The sequence below is a fragment of the Falco punctatus genome, assembly GCF_963210335.1.
Source record: "Falco punctatus genome assembly, chromosome: 6".
Lineage (NCBI taxonomy): Eukaryota > Metazoa > Chordata > Aves > Falconiformes > Falconidae > Falco > Falco punctatus.
Genome location: NC_137585.1, coordinates 82,430,910 through 82,445,733, shown reverse-complemented (window position 1 = coordinate 82,445,733; position 14,824 = coordinate 82,430,910). Strand labels below are relative to the sequence as shown.

Here is a 14,824-nt window from a genome sequence, read left to right as displayed (position 1 = left end):
ACAAATACTCTTGCTGACTTTAAGAGGGCTAAATAGGAAAAGAGCACTAAATATAAACAGGTACAGGAGAATCTGGCTCTAAGTATTTTGGAAACACGCAAATCTGGCACAAAAAGTCTGCATTTCATTGAAATCTGAAGGTAGCATACCAAGTAAGAATGAAAATGAATGTTTTTGTGAGTTAAGATGAATCAGAATCAAACTGAACCATCTTATTCCTTGCTCAATACATCTTAGAAAATACAAAACAAAAAAATGAGGAAATGTGCTCCTGTAAGTTAAACCCCAGAATCTCAAAGGTATGTTTCCTCTGGCAGAGGCATGGTTCCCTCTGGTGTATTTCCATAAGGGCAGCACTTGTACAGAGAACTTACATCCCTCTTAAACCTTTAACGGTAAAATTAAACAATTAACATTCAAACAAATGCTAGTTTTAGACTGTGTGCCACCCAAATTCTGCTGACAGATTGCGTCTATCCAAAAGCACAGTATGAATCTTCTTACTGAAGTGTATTTCAGGTGCAGTTTTAAGTAGCCAGAAGTAGCATTCACAAGATAGCCAGCTCAGCATGCACCCCCTGCTCCCCAATGCTTCCTTAATCACACTCACTGGCATGGTTATGTTCTCCTTTTATTGTATGTAGATAAACCTTCTAATTCCCTATGGCACAAAAGTATCCCCTCACAGCTTTCCATGGTATTCATTAGACTTATCCATAACTAACCTGCCTCAGAGATGTTGAATACTGATGAGTGATCGCTAGTAACAGATGAGGCTGATGACTGTGATGATCCCGGAGTTAATTCTGAATTACCTGCTTCAACTGCCCCTTCAGCGTCTCTCTCATTAAGGTCAGGAAAACTGAAATCTGTTGAAGTTTCATTATCATTAAGGCTATCTGAGGTACCTTGGCCAGAACCACTTTCTTCATCACTTGTAAAAACAGCCCAAGACTTAGACTCTGATGTGTTTTGCAACGGGACACTAGCAGTCTGAATGTGATTCTCCAAAACTGTCGGGTCGTTGTGCTTCTCGGGTATCACACTCGCTGTCAGAGTCGGTTTGGATGTATAATTACGTCTGTCCGTGGCATGGTTTATCTGACCGTCTGACGCAGCAGTTGAAATTTTCTCTTCTTCTTCAGGTTTCTCAGAATGTGAGCTTATAATTAGGTTACTCTGATCCTTGTTATTGTTTACCTTTGTATTTTGTTCCTCTACTATCATATCCTGAGCTTCTCTATGGGAAGTGCATGAGATACAGTTACTTACAGGGAAGCCATCGTCATATTCATCGTAGTCATCCTCAACTACAGAAGGCCACAAATCGGTACTGGACATGATACTGGGAGACAACCCAGAGGATTCTCTAGAAGGAACCAGCAACCTACTCAAAGTTACAGGGATTGCACTTTTGGGAGAAACAGCCATAACAGAAATATGTACATTTGGTAAAGGAAGAGTGTGATGAATGGACACGTCAGAATCAGAAACAACTGCAGGCATATGAACAGCATCAAAACCAAGTGTAGAACTTGAAGAGACACTGGCAGCCTCACTTCTTTCAAAAACACTTGAAGAGATATGGCTGTCTGCAGGAGTAGCTACATGTGGTAACGTATCACCTGTTAGGAAGGGAGTTGTTACGGCATTTGCTGCTTGGGGGGGAAAGGCATTTGTATTTTCTAAACTGGTCAGCTGGAATGAAACATCGCTACTGTGCAATGAAGGCATAACCTGCTGAACATCTTCACTGTTAAACAAACTGGGTGAAACATACTCCTCACTTGCATAAGAAACAGATATACCTTGAAGTGACGCTGTGGGCTTACTAAAAGTGTTTGACAACATATCAGCAACAGAAGGTGCAGATGTAGAATGCAGCATGGTTTCAGTTGTAGCAGAACCTGGTGCCATTGGATGCAATATTTGGTCAAATGTAGAACTATCTTTATGAACCCTGGAGCTTTCAGCCAATACTGGATCACTAGGCACAACTGCAGCCGTGTTAAGCAGAGTGCCATCGCCAGAAGATTGGAAGGAGGACTGCAGTAATGCTTCATTATTTAATGTAGCTGAGGTCTCATAAAAGTACGGCTGAGTCGAGGATAACATTTTGCTATAAGCAGGGGCAGAGAGAGCTTGATCTGAGCTTGCACTAAGCATAGGTTTAAGCAAGGTGTCATCAAAGGCTGGAGTTGTAACATGCAAAGGCTGAACGGAAACGTGATTTTCTGTAAGTCTACTAATATCATGATCAAATATCTTAGTAGTGGGAAAAGCAAGAGAGACTGGAAGGATTCCCTTTGTGCTAGAAACAGGAAGTGGGCTTTCTTGCAGAGACGTATTCTGCTTAATTACATCATTATTAGAAACAGATGTAGAAAGTTCAGGTATCACTTTACTTTCAGCATTGGAAGCCATTTCACTTAAAGAAGAGGAAATTTGCAGTTCTCTCTCATCTCCACATATAACATCACCTTTTTGAAGCATCTTATTAACATCACTAAACCCAGATGATTCATAGGTAATTTCATCTACGGAATCAGAGGAAGAAATGTTAAGTACCATCAAAGTATCTGTATCAGGCAAAAGGGACTCACTACCAGAGTATGCTTCAGACCAATCCATATCACTAGATAGAGAGCGTGTAGGCTGCAGCAAGGTATCAGCTTCTGATATTACATAAGAAGGTTTATGTACCAGTACATTGTTATAGGTGCTAAATAAAGGATCTTGACGAAATACGTCAACAGAATCATGCACAAATTCTGCAGAGTCATAGGAAACAGTAAAGCTTTGGAGGGAGCCCACATTACCAGACAAAGCATAAGGAAGTTCAGACATTGTAGATAGTACATGCATATTTAAATCACTGCTGGATGGTTCAGGTTGAGAAAATATGTGAGTTCTATTATGACCAAATATCAGTGTCTCTGAAGCAGCATGAGTAGTCTGATGTGACACCACATCAGCATATTGAGCAAGGCTTGGCTGTATTAATGTATCACCCTCTGCCAATGTCAAAGAAGCATGCAGGGACACCTTATCACTGGCAACAGCTGGAGTAGCACTTTGTGGAAACGTTTGAGAAACTGTATACAAACGGTGAAACATTTTACTACTGGAGAAAGCAGAGGAAAATGTAAGCAAAGGTACATCATCATAGGAAGACAGGGTGGGTTCAAATGACACATCAACACTGGGAAATACAGGTGTAGCATGCAAGGTCACATCACTATCTGATGTAGCAGGGGTAGAGTCGAGCATCTGAGAGTCAAACAATAAAGGGGTGACTAGAGGAAACACTTCACTACTGTAGGAAGGTTGAAGAGGTATCTCACCATTATAGACTGGTTGAGTTGTCTGAGAGAGTACCTCACTGGCAGCAGAAGCAGAACCATATTCTCCAGAGCTTGAAGAGATAGAGTGAGGTGATAATTCAGCAGAGGAGAAAGCAAAGGTAGAATAATGTGGCAACTCTAAATCCGCATCTGAAGTGTCTTGTGAAACCACTGGACTGCTGGAATAGGACACTGTAGCTGGCTTTAATCCCTCTACATAAGCATCAGTGTAACTGGTCTGAGACAATTGCCTGCTATCCGCTGTATCAACAGATCGAGTTGTCAGATCTGTAGCGTTACGAAACCATACATTTCCATCAGTGGAGGAAGTATGCTTTGGAGGCTCATCAGAGCTTGAGGGTGCTACACTTTCTGAAACATACTTAATGGAGCCTTGGGAAAGAACATCATGCACGTTTATATCTGGGCTTCCTGATGGAAGGGTGTCTTCTTGGGAGGTCTCCTCTGTAACCAGCTGTGCTGAAGAAGTAGTAAGAACCGAACTCCAAAAGTCATCAGATTCCTGATGAGGTTTAAAAGGAGACAGTAAGAAACCTTCATCACTATGGCCTGTAGTGGTTATTCTTGTTGGTTCAGTGCCCGAAGAAAGGTATATGTATTCTTCTTCTACGCCTTTGGTGGAGTCAATGAGTCGAGGCGGAATTCCAGTAGTTGTTTGGGATTCCATAAAAGATTCTTCCTCTTCTTCAGAAATTTCACCAACAGGTGGAGATGTAGGGTAATAAACTGCTTTGAAAACATCCTTACCATGCAATTCTTCTTCTCTTGTTAAGTATATATTTGTTTTAGTTTCATAGGGTTTTGTCCCCATTCTTTCTTGACTGTAGCTCGATGTAGTCACCTGGAAATCTTTCCTCATTTGGTTTGCACTGTCAATGCTAGGAATCACTGCAGTTTCTTCATCGACCTCTGTTTCCTTTTCATCAACTTCATCCTTTGAAAAAATATCATAGCCGAAGACAATTAAAAATGTTTATAGACACTGTACACAAATGAAAACCAAAACTGCGATAATACATTTTCCTGGCTTAATAAAAACAAGAGAGGCAAAACAATACAACACTTGAGAAGGCTGTTGGTCTTAAAGCAAAATATTTAGCTGCAAGAACAGATATCCTCTTCTCTCTTGAAAATACTACTTATTTGTAATACAAACAAAAAAATCCTGTGTCACAACTTGTTAAATATTGTTACTTTTACTCTGTTTGAGAGACAAAACCCACTCACTCACACTATTTTTCTACTTTATTAAAAAAGCTCTACCTCTTTCCTAATAAAATGCAATCATATATGCAGTACCCATTAATGAAAAAATGGTTTTGCTATCAGAATGTCTTAAGAGTCTGTACTAATAGTCTGATGTTGACTGAATTGTCACAGTAACAGAATTTTTAAAATATATTTATGACTTGTCCCTAAATCTGCTGAATCTTCACAGTTTCTGGAAAAGAAGGTTTCAGGATGGTCAGCATTACTGTAACAGTTTCACAGCTGTTGTGAGTGATACCATCTAGTCCCTGCTATGGCCCTTTGCTGAACATGAACAACGATACTGGGTGAAAAATCTGTGTTAAGAGTTTTGACTTTTACAGACAGATCCAAAAAGAAAAAAAAATACAATGAATGCAATCAGGATTTAGGCAGTCCTTGAGGATCTAATAGCAAATCTTGTCATCCCCTCTCCAACTTTCCCTGCCCCAAATCAAAAAATGTAATGTGAAAGCATCCAGCCTGCTCATCAGGCATTTTTGTTTTGACCTAGACACAGCAGTGCCTGCAGCTCTGTGCTGTGCCCCCATCTAGAACTGCACCAGAACCAAACCTGTCTGAGCACAGCTCTGCAAACTAGGTTGAGTGGCATCTTCATTTCTGAAGGGACTTGATTTGATAGGCACACGTAGGGCTATCACACAAGAGACACCAGCAGGACAGAGCCTCTCACAAAGTACAGCTGCAACTCCTTTTTCTTTCAAAGATCTGGCTTGGTGATGTGGTGGCAATACCCACCTGTTTTTATTCAAAAGCATAATGTTGAGAGAAAACATCCAGAAGATAGGAGACTGGGACACAGTTATCAGCCTAAGAAATCCTCAGTTTCCACTCTATTTTAGGCTGAGTAGATCTCCCACTCCTGCACTGAAGTGAACAGGGCACAGCAGAGAGAAGAATGTAAAATCAACAGCCTTTGAAAGAAAGTGCCCAAGATGAAACACTGCTGAATAAACTATTAAATAGGGTACTTGGCTAACTGGAGTGGTTAGCTTTTATCCAGTCTCACCAGAGTGAGGGCTTTAACCACTGGACTAGAGACATGCTTCACACTGCAGTCCCTCCTTTGCACCAGGAACCTCCCTCTGGTGCACTCCCACAATGTAGGGTACCTCAGACATGACTCTCAGGTTTGGATTTCATTCCAAGGGCTAAATACCTAAAATGCCAGGACAGCAACACCTAGACTGTGTGTCATCAAACCCGGACTGGACTGGACAGGCCCTTATTTCTGAAAATCTACTCTCTGTAGGGCAATGCCTACACTTTTAAACTTTCTTGGTTCAAGTAAAAATCAGGTGACATTCACTGGCACTCAGTTACTGTCCTGACAGATGCAATATAATAATCTAGATATGCAGCTTACAGCGACAGAGAAGTGACTCTATATTGGTTACTCAGTGTCCACAAGTACAAGGGAGTGTAGACAGGTAAGCACAGACTATCTAACTAACAAGGACTTGCCACTTAGTGAGAATATTGTGGTCAGAGATCGAAACCATAAAATAAAAATTCTGAGGGACTACTTGATACAAATGTAGGTCTTACTGAAGGAACTGTTCATGTTGTCAAATAGGTATTAGAGACTGTAAAAACTTCACTATGATATGTTCAGCTCTCTCCTTGCTGGGACACCAGAAACATGGTTACCAAATAGGATGTCTGCAGAGGTTATCATAAAAACATCCAAAACTGTGTTATATTGTTAAGTCTTAACTTGAGTACAAGAAGTACATGACCCGTGAAGAATTTTGGAATAACTGTTAAATTGAACCGATAGCACACTGGTAGCAGACGCACACGAATGTCACTCTTCAGCACAACTGCCTTCTTCCCTTACTTTAGTTTACTACATGCTAAGACCACCATAAGCAAGCCCAAGTCAGATTTGTCTTTAAACAAACTGAAAAGCCTAACGCTGGGTGACAGCTTTGATTCTGCTAAATGAACAATTCTGTCAGACTTCACTCAGAGGTGACAGGAACTTGATGCCCCATTTTCAAAAATATTTAGACACATCCTGTGATATCTCTTACTTCTCCATGTATCTCCAGCCCCAGAGAACTAAATAGTGAGGCATCTCTAGAGTTATCTAGGGAGAAATATAGCTGAAAGAGAAGGCTGTATATGCACATACATAATACATTCAGTTGGTGACATAATTTTGTAAATCTTTACAGAACTCAATTTAGTTGAAATCTATGTATTTGAAATACTCTCTGAAAAATAAATGAATGCTATACCTCATATTCTTCAGTTTCATTCAGTTCAGGAATGAGGTCAGCCTCTATAAAACAAAAATACACACCATATCATCCAACATTTTAAATTCACAGAATTATTAATTCTGCAAGGACTCAATTGATTAGTTAATATGTTTATTGAGACCCAGTCTACGACATCTTATAGGATTGTATTTAGAGAAGTGGCCGACCAGCTGGGTTGAGGACTAGCTCTAAGGGTAGCAATGCGTATCTGGACAGGACACATTCAGCCACAAGTCTTGCCGGGCTCTTATTTGATACTGCAGCATGTGTTAAATTTGCACTGAGGAGCCACATCCCGGCCAGGGACAACCAAGTTTATGAGGAAGTTTTCTATGAGTACATACAATTCAATGCAAAAATCATGATAGAGAAAAAAGGTAAGTCTGGGAATCAACCATTTCTCTACATTTAATCTGAAAGCTCCAAAGATACTCTTGTAAAATGATCTGTTCTACAATTTTCATAACAGCAAATTCCTCATTTGCGCACCCAGGCTTGGAGTTAGGTACTAACGCAACAGCCATGCCATCGCATCCAGCATGCAGCAGGCTGCCTGCCTCTGTCAGGGCAGACCAAAGAGACCTACCCTTCTTGGAGTCCAGTGCTTAAGGCCTTTTTCAAACTCCCACTCCACCTGATTTCGTGTAAGGACATGAACCCAGTTGTGCCACATCCCACAAAAAGTCCCCAGTAAACAGGTACTGGGTGCTCTGTGAAGAACTACTCTAAAGGCTTTTGAGGCCTCTGCACTTTTCCTAAATAAGTAACAGCTGAAACAGGATCAAGGAACGAATCTCCTACAGCCCAGGTGAAAATCCTTTCTTTAAGTTTAGAGGTAGTCTCTCAGCTTTGCTCTCTCTTTCTGCTCCAATCCAAATCCAGTATTATACTTCTGATGGTGGTCAGCAAGAGAGGCTTCGAAGCAGGTTGCAAGAAACCTACAGACCTCTGGTAGGAACTGCCATAGGTCTCCTGTGATGAAATCTAATACTCCCTCCACAGCGCTAATGCATCTTACTGCTCCTTTGGTCCTCAGAAATGTCAGTTTCCTTTCTGAATCCTTCTAAAGCTTTCTCCGAATCAGTGTTCTAGTGCTGTCTGTACACCAGTGATAGCACGTATTCTGAGGTATATTTGCACAAAGCGAAAATGCCAGTCTCTCAGCCTGAGGAGCAATTCTAACAACAGCATCACACAAAGCTCCATGTCTGCATTTCCTCTACAATTCTCAAATGAAGTTTCCTCTATACACTGGTATAAAGATGCCATCTTTATACTTCTCATCTCTGCAAAGTCAGATGGCCATTTATGACTTAATTTGTATTTTCTTTGGTCTGTCCATATCTACCTTTCAAAACAAATTCAGACATGTATTATATGCAACATACACTAGATAAAGTTTATCAAACTAACAAGTTCATACAGGTTTTTTTGTAGATTATAGCATGGGAACAAATTTTGACTAAACAATGCTGCACAAAATCTTCATATATTATTCTTTTGTTACAAACATTTAGAAAATACCAAGTACTGAATTAACCTTTCATTAACAAGATAGAGAAAAATTATCTTACCTTTGAGTCCTGGTAGCCTAGGAGGCTCCGGGGCAGGGAGGGGAGGGGAGCAGAGGGGAGGAAGGGGTGGAGGAGATAATGATATTCCCTGGCTTCTCAATGACATAAATCAAATATTTAGACAGTAGTTTGAGAGTCTTCCCACAGTAGACCCATACCATGTATTACATACTCAACTGACTTCTCTAAAAATGTTTTTAACACAGAGAAATTCTAACCATTCTTTCTGTGGTCACTATTCTTGAATCGAGCTTTAATCAGACTCAATCAGAAAAATAAAATGTGCTGATTGTGCTAGAGTATACAGTAGTGTATGTGGTCTCAAATTCCACCAGCAGAAAACTACAATTTCTTGCTGTTGTCTCCATGGAGAGGCATTAACATACATATCTATCTATCTATCTATCTACCTATGTGTGTGAGTATATATATATTAAATCTATATTAACAACACTAAATCTTCAGGCACTTTACAAACACTATTCAAATTTAGTTGGTCACAGAAAACGTATTTGTCAAAAGCATTAGAGACACACACTTACAGAAGTTCTGTTAATCCTGTTGCTGGTATTTTGACTTGATAGGAGATTACAGAAATCTGCTAACATCCCCCAAACAAGGAGAAGAACCACACCCTCCAAAAAACAACCCATTGATGTAGGTTGATGAACAAGCTTGTTTATTTTTTCTGGAACCACATATTAGTTATTCTATAGCTTACATTTTAAAATAAAATAATTAAATCATTAGTTAGAAAGTTTTGTAGAGGTCTTTTCATAGTCCATATTAATGACAGATGAAGAAATGAGAGAACAAAGACAAAAAAGGTAACTGTTTCCCTACATTTCTTTTCAATGCAAATCTTTAAAAAAATGTCTTAAAACAATCTGATTTGTTATTGTAGAACAACGTGAACAACATAAACTGTTTTCATTTCTGTACTGTCTTACGTAATAAATGGCATGGCAAGAACAAAAGTAAAGCTTGTTTCTTCTGATTAAATCAGTTTTCAGATTTCTACATTTATCAGTACAAAATTAGAAAAAAAGCATCCCCTAAATGAAACATTTAAGATATGCTTAGTGTTTTTTAGGACAAAAGTCATGAAGACAAATTACAAATTGCATAGTTAGTTCCTCACAAAGCATTGCTGACAGCATGAGCTGCCATGCAGGAGACAGTGTTTGAAAGCCATATCACAGCATGTTTTTTTTTTATAAACACCAACTGAAGTCTACACAAAGGAAGATGAGAGGAGATATATATTCTTATTTTTCATTTCCTGTGTCAGCAAAAGCATGAAAGTAACACCGGCATTAACTACACAACAAACTACTTGCAGGACTTTCAGAGCTATACTGATGTTACCTAGAGAGTCAAAGCACACATTCAGATAGTTATTCAAAATCCAGTTCTAATAGCAAATGAAAAATTGGTAAAGAAAGGTTGGACTTTTATCAAAGCTGACTAAAACACTATGGTCATGATTCCCCTCATTTTCAGTGGACACGGTGCAGCTACACATGTAGGGCATCCCATGACTTTTTCTAAAGGGTGACTAACTGGAAACACTTCTGATGTGCATACACACCGTATCACAAGATAAAAGACTGCCACTCTGCACAGTTTAGAAAAAGCCCAAAGAGCAGAGATTTCAACTACGATCATTTGGAAGGATATGTCATCACAGAGTTCCTGAGGTTTCCATTAACTGAGGCAGAGAGCATCGCCTGAAAGAGGTCAGTCCTTCCTCTTACACAGCCCTGATGGGAACAAGGTGTAAACCTGGTCTGTGGATCACCTGGAACCCGCAGAGCTCTGACTAACCACATACTGGAGGCACCCAGGGAGGGTGGGAGAAGGCATGAGAAATGCTCTCTCTTGCAAGCATCTCAAAGGGACAAGGCTAAAAAATTGGTCATGAGCTTTCTGAACACCACATTTGTGTTGCACAGTGTACTGAATCTTCCCCCATTAAAAGTGGCCACACCAAGGGCAGAATTCTTACTGGGAAAGGGCACATCTAATGCTTCTGCATGACTTATGCCTCATGTCAGCTCTTAACGTGAAGATTAACTGATCTGGAGGTGACTGCAGTGAATTCCATCTTAATTAACTGGCTTACTCAGTAATTCTTGAAAATGAAAGTTTTAGCTTATGCTTTATGTGAGTCAATTTTATTTCATGTCTTCATGGTGAAGATAACTTTTCTTTCATAAATTCACAAGCAGGAGCTCCAAGAAATCACCTTTTGCCTCAAGATCTATAAAGCAGATCACAAAACCAATTTGAAGTTATAGTTGTAACCATCAAGTTGCTCTGAACAAATCTTGCTCATTATATATCTACATTCTCATATCTCTGTTGTTCAATATTTTCAATATTAAAATATTAAATATGAAAATAATTGCAATATTTGCAACAGTTAATGAAGATGTAAATAATTAGTGAAAGTAAGTATGCAAATACTAGTATTAGAAATGAATGGAAGTTTTTTTCCCCCATATTTTAAAATTGTATCCAGGATTAAGACAGCATCTATGAAACTTATTTATAGAGCAATGTACACCCATAGTAATCATATTAATTACATGGGTAGGATTTTCCCCTGAAATTTCCTTATCCAATGCTTTCAGATGTATCACTGTGGTAGTGTCAAAATAAAAGAACACAAAGTACATTTAATAACTTTGTGTCCATTTCAGATAGGAAGCATCCCAATGAAACAGTTTTTCTGAAACATGCAACATTTTCTTTTTTTTTTGATTTTTATTTATAAATCTCTCCCTCTTTTAAATTTTATTTTAAAACTTAAAATATCCTTGAAACATTTCATTTGACCTGAAATAATCTTCTTCAATTTTGAAGCTTTTGGAAAACTACATGAAAAACCTTAGGTAGACCTGAAACTATTAAAAATTTTCAAAACTTCCTGAAATTTGAAAAAAACCCTCAGGTGTTTGTACAGTTCTGATATGCAGATTATTTAACTCTCCTCTACAATACTTTATTTTAAAACAAGAAAACTCAGGATAAGAATATACTTATGTACATTAATTAGCTTTGACACAACGTTAAGGAAACATATTCAAATGCTGAAGTGACAGAAAACACAAAAATACCATTTTCATAGTTATGTAACCTGTTCATATTTTGTATAGATATATCTTTGCATTGTTACGTCTCATAGGTATCCTTGCATTGTATTTTCTCATTTTTTAACAATAAGAAAAGTGTAAAAAAGCATAAGAATATCAGACCTTCACTCTGAAATGCTAAACATAACAATCTGATGGACCAAATTCTCTTGTCTGAGAATTCAAACCTCAGAGAAATTTCTGCTGATATACTGGAAGGTGAAAACGAGTTTTCCAGTATGTATTTCCAAAGTATGGCCTTCACTCTTCCTTCTACTGAAATGAACGTAAAGCCACTGTTTTGCATGACTTCAGCAGAAATACAACAGGGATGCCGTAATCAGTGGCTGTACCTACACTGCCGGCCAGCTGCAGGCTGCCAAACGCCCCATCGTCCCCTTGCTGAGTTTGCTCCCCAGCAGCATTTGCTGGCACCACTGGTGCACGGCGCAGAGCTGCCGGCCGTGCTGGCTCCATGGTTACCCAGTTCCAGTGCTCTTGTCTCCTTCCCTGCCTCCGCACTGACCTTTCCTTCCAAAGGGAGACATAGCACACAGCAGGGTGGTCTGCATCCCATCCTTACACCAGGGATACAACAGTAATAACAGGGCAGTTTATTCTATGGATATTACCTAGATTGGATTTTGTTTTGCAGTGTCTGTTTTAAAGCTGTGATGGCAGCACTGCACTGATTTGATTTGTTGAACTGTTGTTTACTAATGACAACACTACCCTGCTTATTTGTCATTCCATGTTGAAATGGATGTAGAGGTATGTAGATGAAGTGTCATCTGAGAAAATTCTTCAAACACAAAACCCACAAGTTCAGGAAAGGGACTGGAGGAACATATTATCTAAGAGGTAGATAAAGGATAAACAGAAAAGTGAAACATCAGGCAGGATGTCAGAACTTCATTGTGGACTTCTTAGGAAACTGAAGTGAAATAGGAAAATTCTGATAGATATTGGCATAAGACTCCAAAAATGCATTCTTCTTAATGTTAAGAAATGTTTGAAAGACAAGTTAAACATGTATTGAAAATTTGTATGTATTATACCTGAAGCTCCACCCCCTCCTTCAGACAAAAAGGCACTATTATAACCCTATTACCATTATGAGTTCATAACTCATGCAGTACGGGAATCATAATCTTTCTCGCTGTAAAGGAATGTGGTTCCCTTGAAATGAAGAACTGACCTGTTTTCCCAAGTACGTCACAGCATTGCTAAGGACTTTGCTGTAGCTAAACAGACTTAATGAAGTGTAAAACTGAACTTACAGACTCCATAAATAAACAACAAGAATCCAGGCCCTTAGATAAAAAATGGTTGCTTGCATGATCAGAAAGCCTTTGTTTTTTTCCTATGACTAATTACAGGGTTCTTGATTTAAAACACAGCTCTTACTCACTTTGGTAAGAACTGGGTCTGATGCTAGAACTTCCACAGAATTTAAGGAATTATTAAAGGACAAGATCCAGCTTCATGCTATAGTTTCAAATTATTTCATGTTTACCAGCAGGCAGAAGAAGTAAATTTGGCTGTGAAATCAGTAAGATCTGTTTGTTAGGGCTTTTGATTTTTTGCAAGGCAGCATTAAGAAGCAAGGGAATTCCATCACCACAAGTTAAAATCAAACTCCAAGCAATCATAAGACATAAAATTTCAAAATCAATTGATATAGACTTGTAAGTCAAATATTGTGTTCGTATTAATTGTTTCCTTAAAACTTTGGCTGTGTGGATTGATTTTGGGAGGATGCTTGAACCATAGAGAAATAATACCAAATATGGTTTTATTTCCCTATATTATATTGCTAAAAGATACACTTGTGAGATTTGAAATCAGGTAGGTGTTTTTCAGAATATTCAGTGTTAAAAAAAATTAACATGCAGTCTTTCATAGGTAATGTTGACAAGGAATAGAGAATTACATAATGTAAAATATCAGTAGCAAAGAACATGCTGAAGGTTAACTGCAGTGATTTTGAAATTTCTGTTTAGCATATTTTGATAGTTGTGCATTTTAACTGGTTTGCAAACAAACTACTTCTTCCAATACAGATTTTCAGCTAAATGTGATCACTAAGCTCAAAAGACCACTTACCTGGGTCCTCTAAAGGCATATCAACAATGACTTGGTCACTGTATTTTCCGTATAGACCATTAGAGCAAACAGCAACTATCTGAAGAACATAACTTGTATTGGGCAGCAGATTATTTAGAATAGCCCCCTAAAAGAAAAACCATGTTTAATCATTTACTTGCAAATAAGTATCAAATATTTGGAAAAGTTATTTTTTCCATAACACATTTCTCATAAGAACTATAAAGCTAATATCCTCTAGGATTCTAATGTATGCTTTTTATATTTTATTGTCCCAAATGTTTTTCAGTTGACTTAAAAAAAATAAAGCTTGTCAATTTTTACATGGAGGATACCAAAGTATGTAATTATTTAATGCTGAACACTGGTTTAGGTAACATTATATCTGATAAGTTATGAGTCTTTAAAGAGGGTTAAAGGAACAGAACACATTAGTAAAATACCATGAAGCGGCAATCAGTAACTTAATATTTATAGCAGTGTAACTGTACTGAATCTTACTAGTCGCTTGTGTAGGTCATTCTTTCACATCAGTGAGCAATGAAGTACAGACCACTATTAACTGACTAAGGGTTTTATGGCTAAGGAGCACTAAGACTGACATAGTCATAAACTTTTGGGGATAGTATAGGCAAACCAGAACAGCAATCTGCAAAAGCTTTCTCTCTTCTGTTCAAGAGAGGTTTCTTTTATATTTTTAAAAATTGTCTTTGTGGCTTCACAACCAAAAAAATGAAGTAAAGCTTCTGTGAGCTGCAGTCAAAGAGTATTATTTTTTTTTATTGAATCAGCTCCCAGCTACTGTTTAATCCCTTAAGTTCATTAACAGTGAGCGTTTTGCCATCACCCCTTTGTATGAAACTTGAAGAGTTTACAGTTACCAAGTCCTGATACCCATCTGTCAGAAACTCATGCTTAGTCTGGTCTTCTCCATCCAACTGTTGATAAAAGACAGCAAATCTCTCAATTGTGGTGTCATATACAACCCGAGGTCGTTCCCATGTAACAAGAAGACTAGTATAATTCTTTGGATCAGATTGAACATTTTCAGGTTCTGAGCTGCAAACTGGAAGACACAAGAGAGGACACAAAATGATATTTATTAA

At 38.4% G+C, this 14,824-nt stretch overlaps 1 protein-coding gene across 7 annotated transcripts in view; it reads right to left on the bottom strand.

Annotated features, from left to right (window-relative positions):
• The window catches only part of PTPRZ1 (protein tyrosine phosphatase receptor type Z1), a 183,740-nt gene that overhangs the window by 36,489 nt on the left and 132,427 nt on the right, over positions 1–14,824 (bottom strand). For 4 of the 7 annotated variants that reach the window (XM_080393865.1, XM_080393867.1, XM_080393866.1 and 1 more), the window contains exons 9-12: positions 14,600–14,784; positions 13,719–13,845; positions 6,878–6,921; positions 726–4,299 (exon numbers count right to left, since the gene is read on the bottom strand). In XM_080393865.1, coding sequence (XP_080249991.1) covers positions 726–4,299; positions 6,878–6,921; positions 13,719–13,845; positions 14,600–14,784 — 3,930 coding nt within the window. The remainder of the gene's footprint in view (positions 1–725; positions 4,300–6,877; positions 6,922–13,718; positions 13,846–14,599; positions 14,785–14,824) is intronic. The other 3 variants (XM_080393869.1, XM_080393870.1, XM_080393871.1) reach the window with 1 other exon arrangement.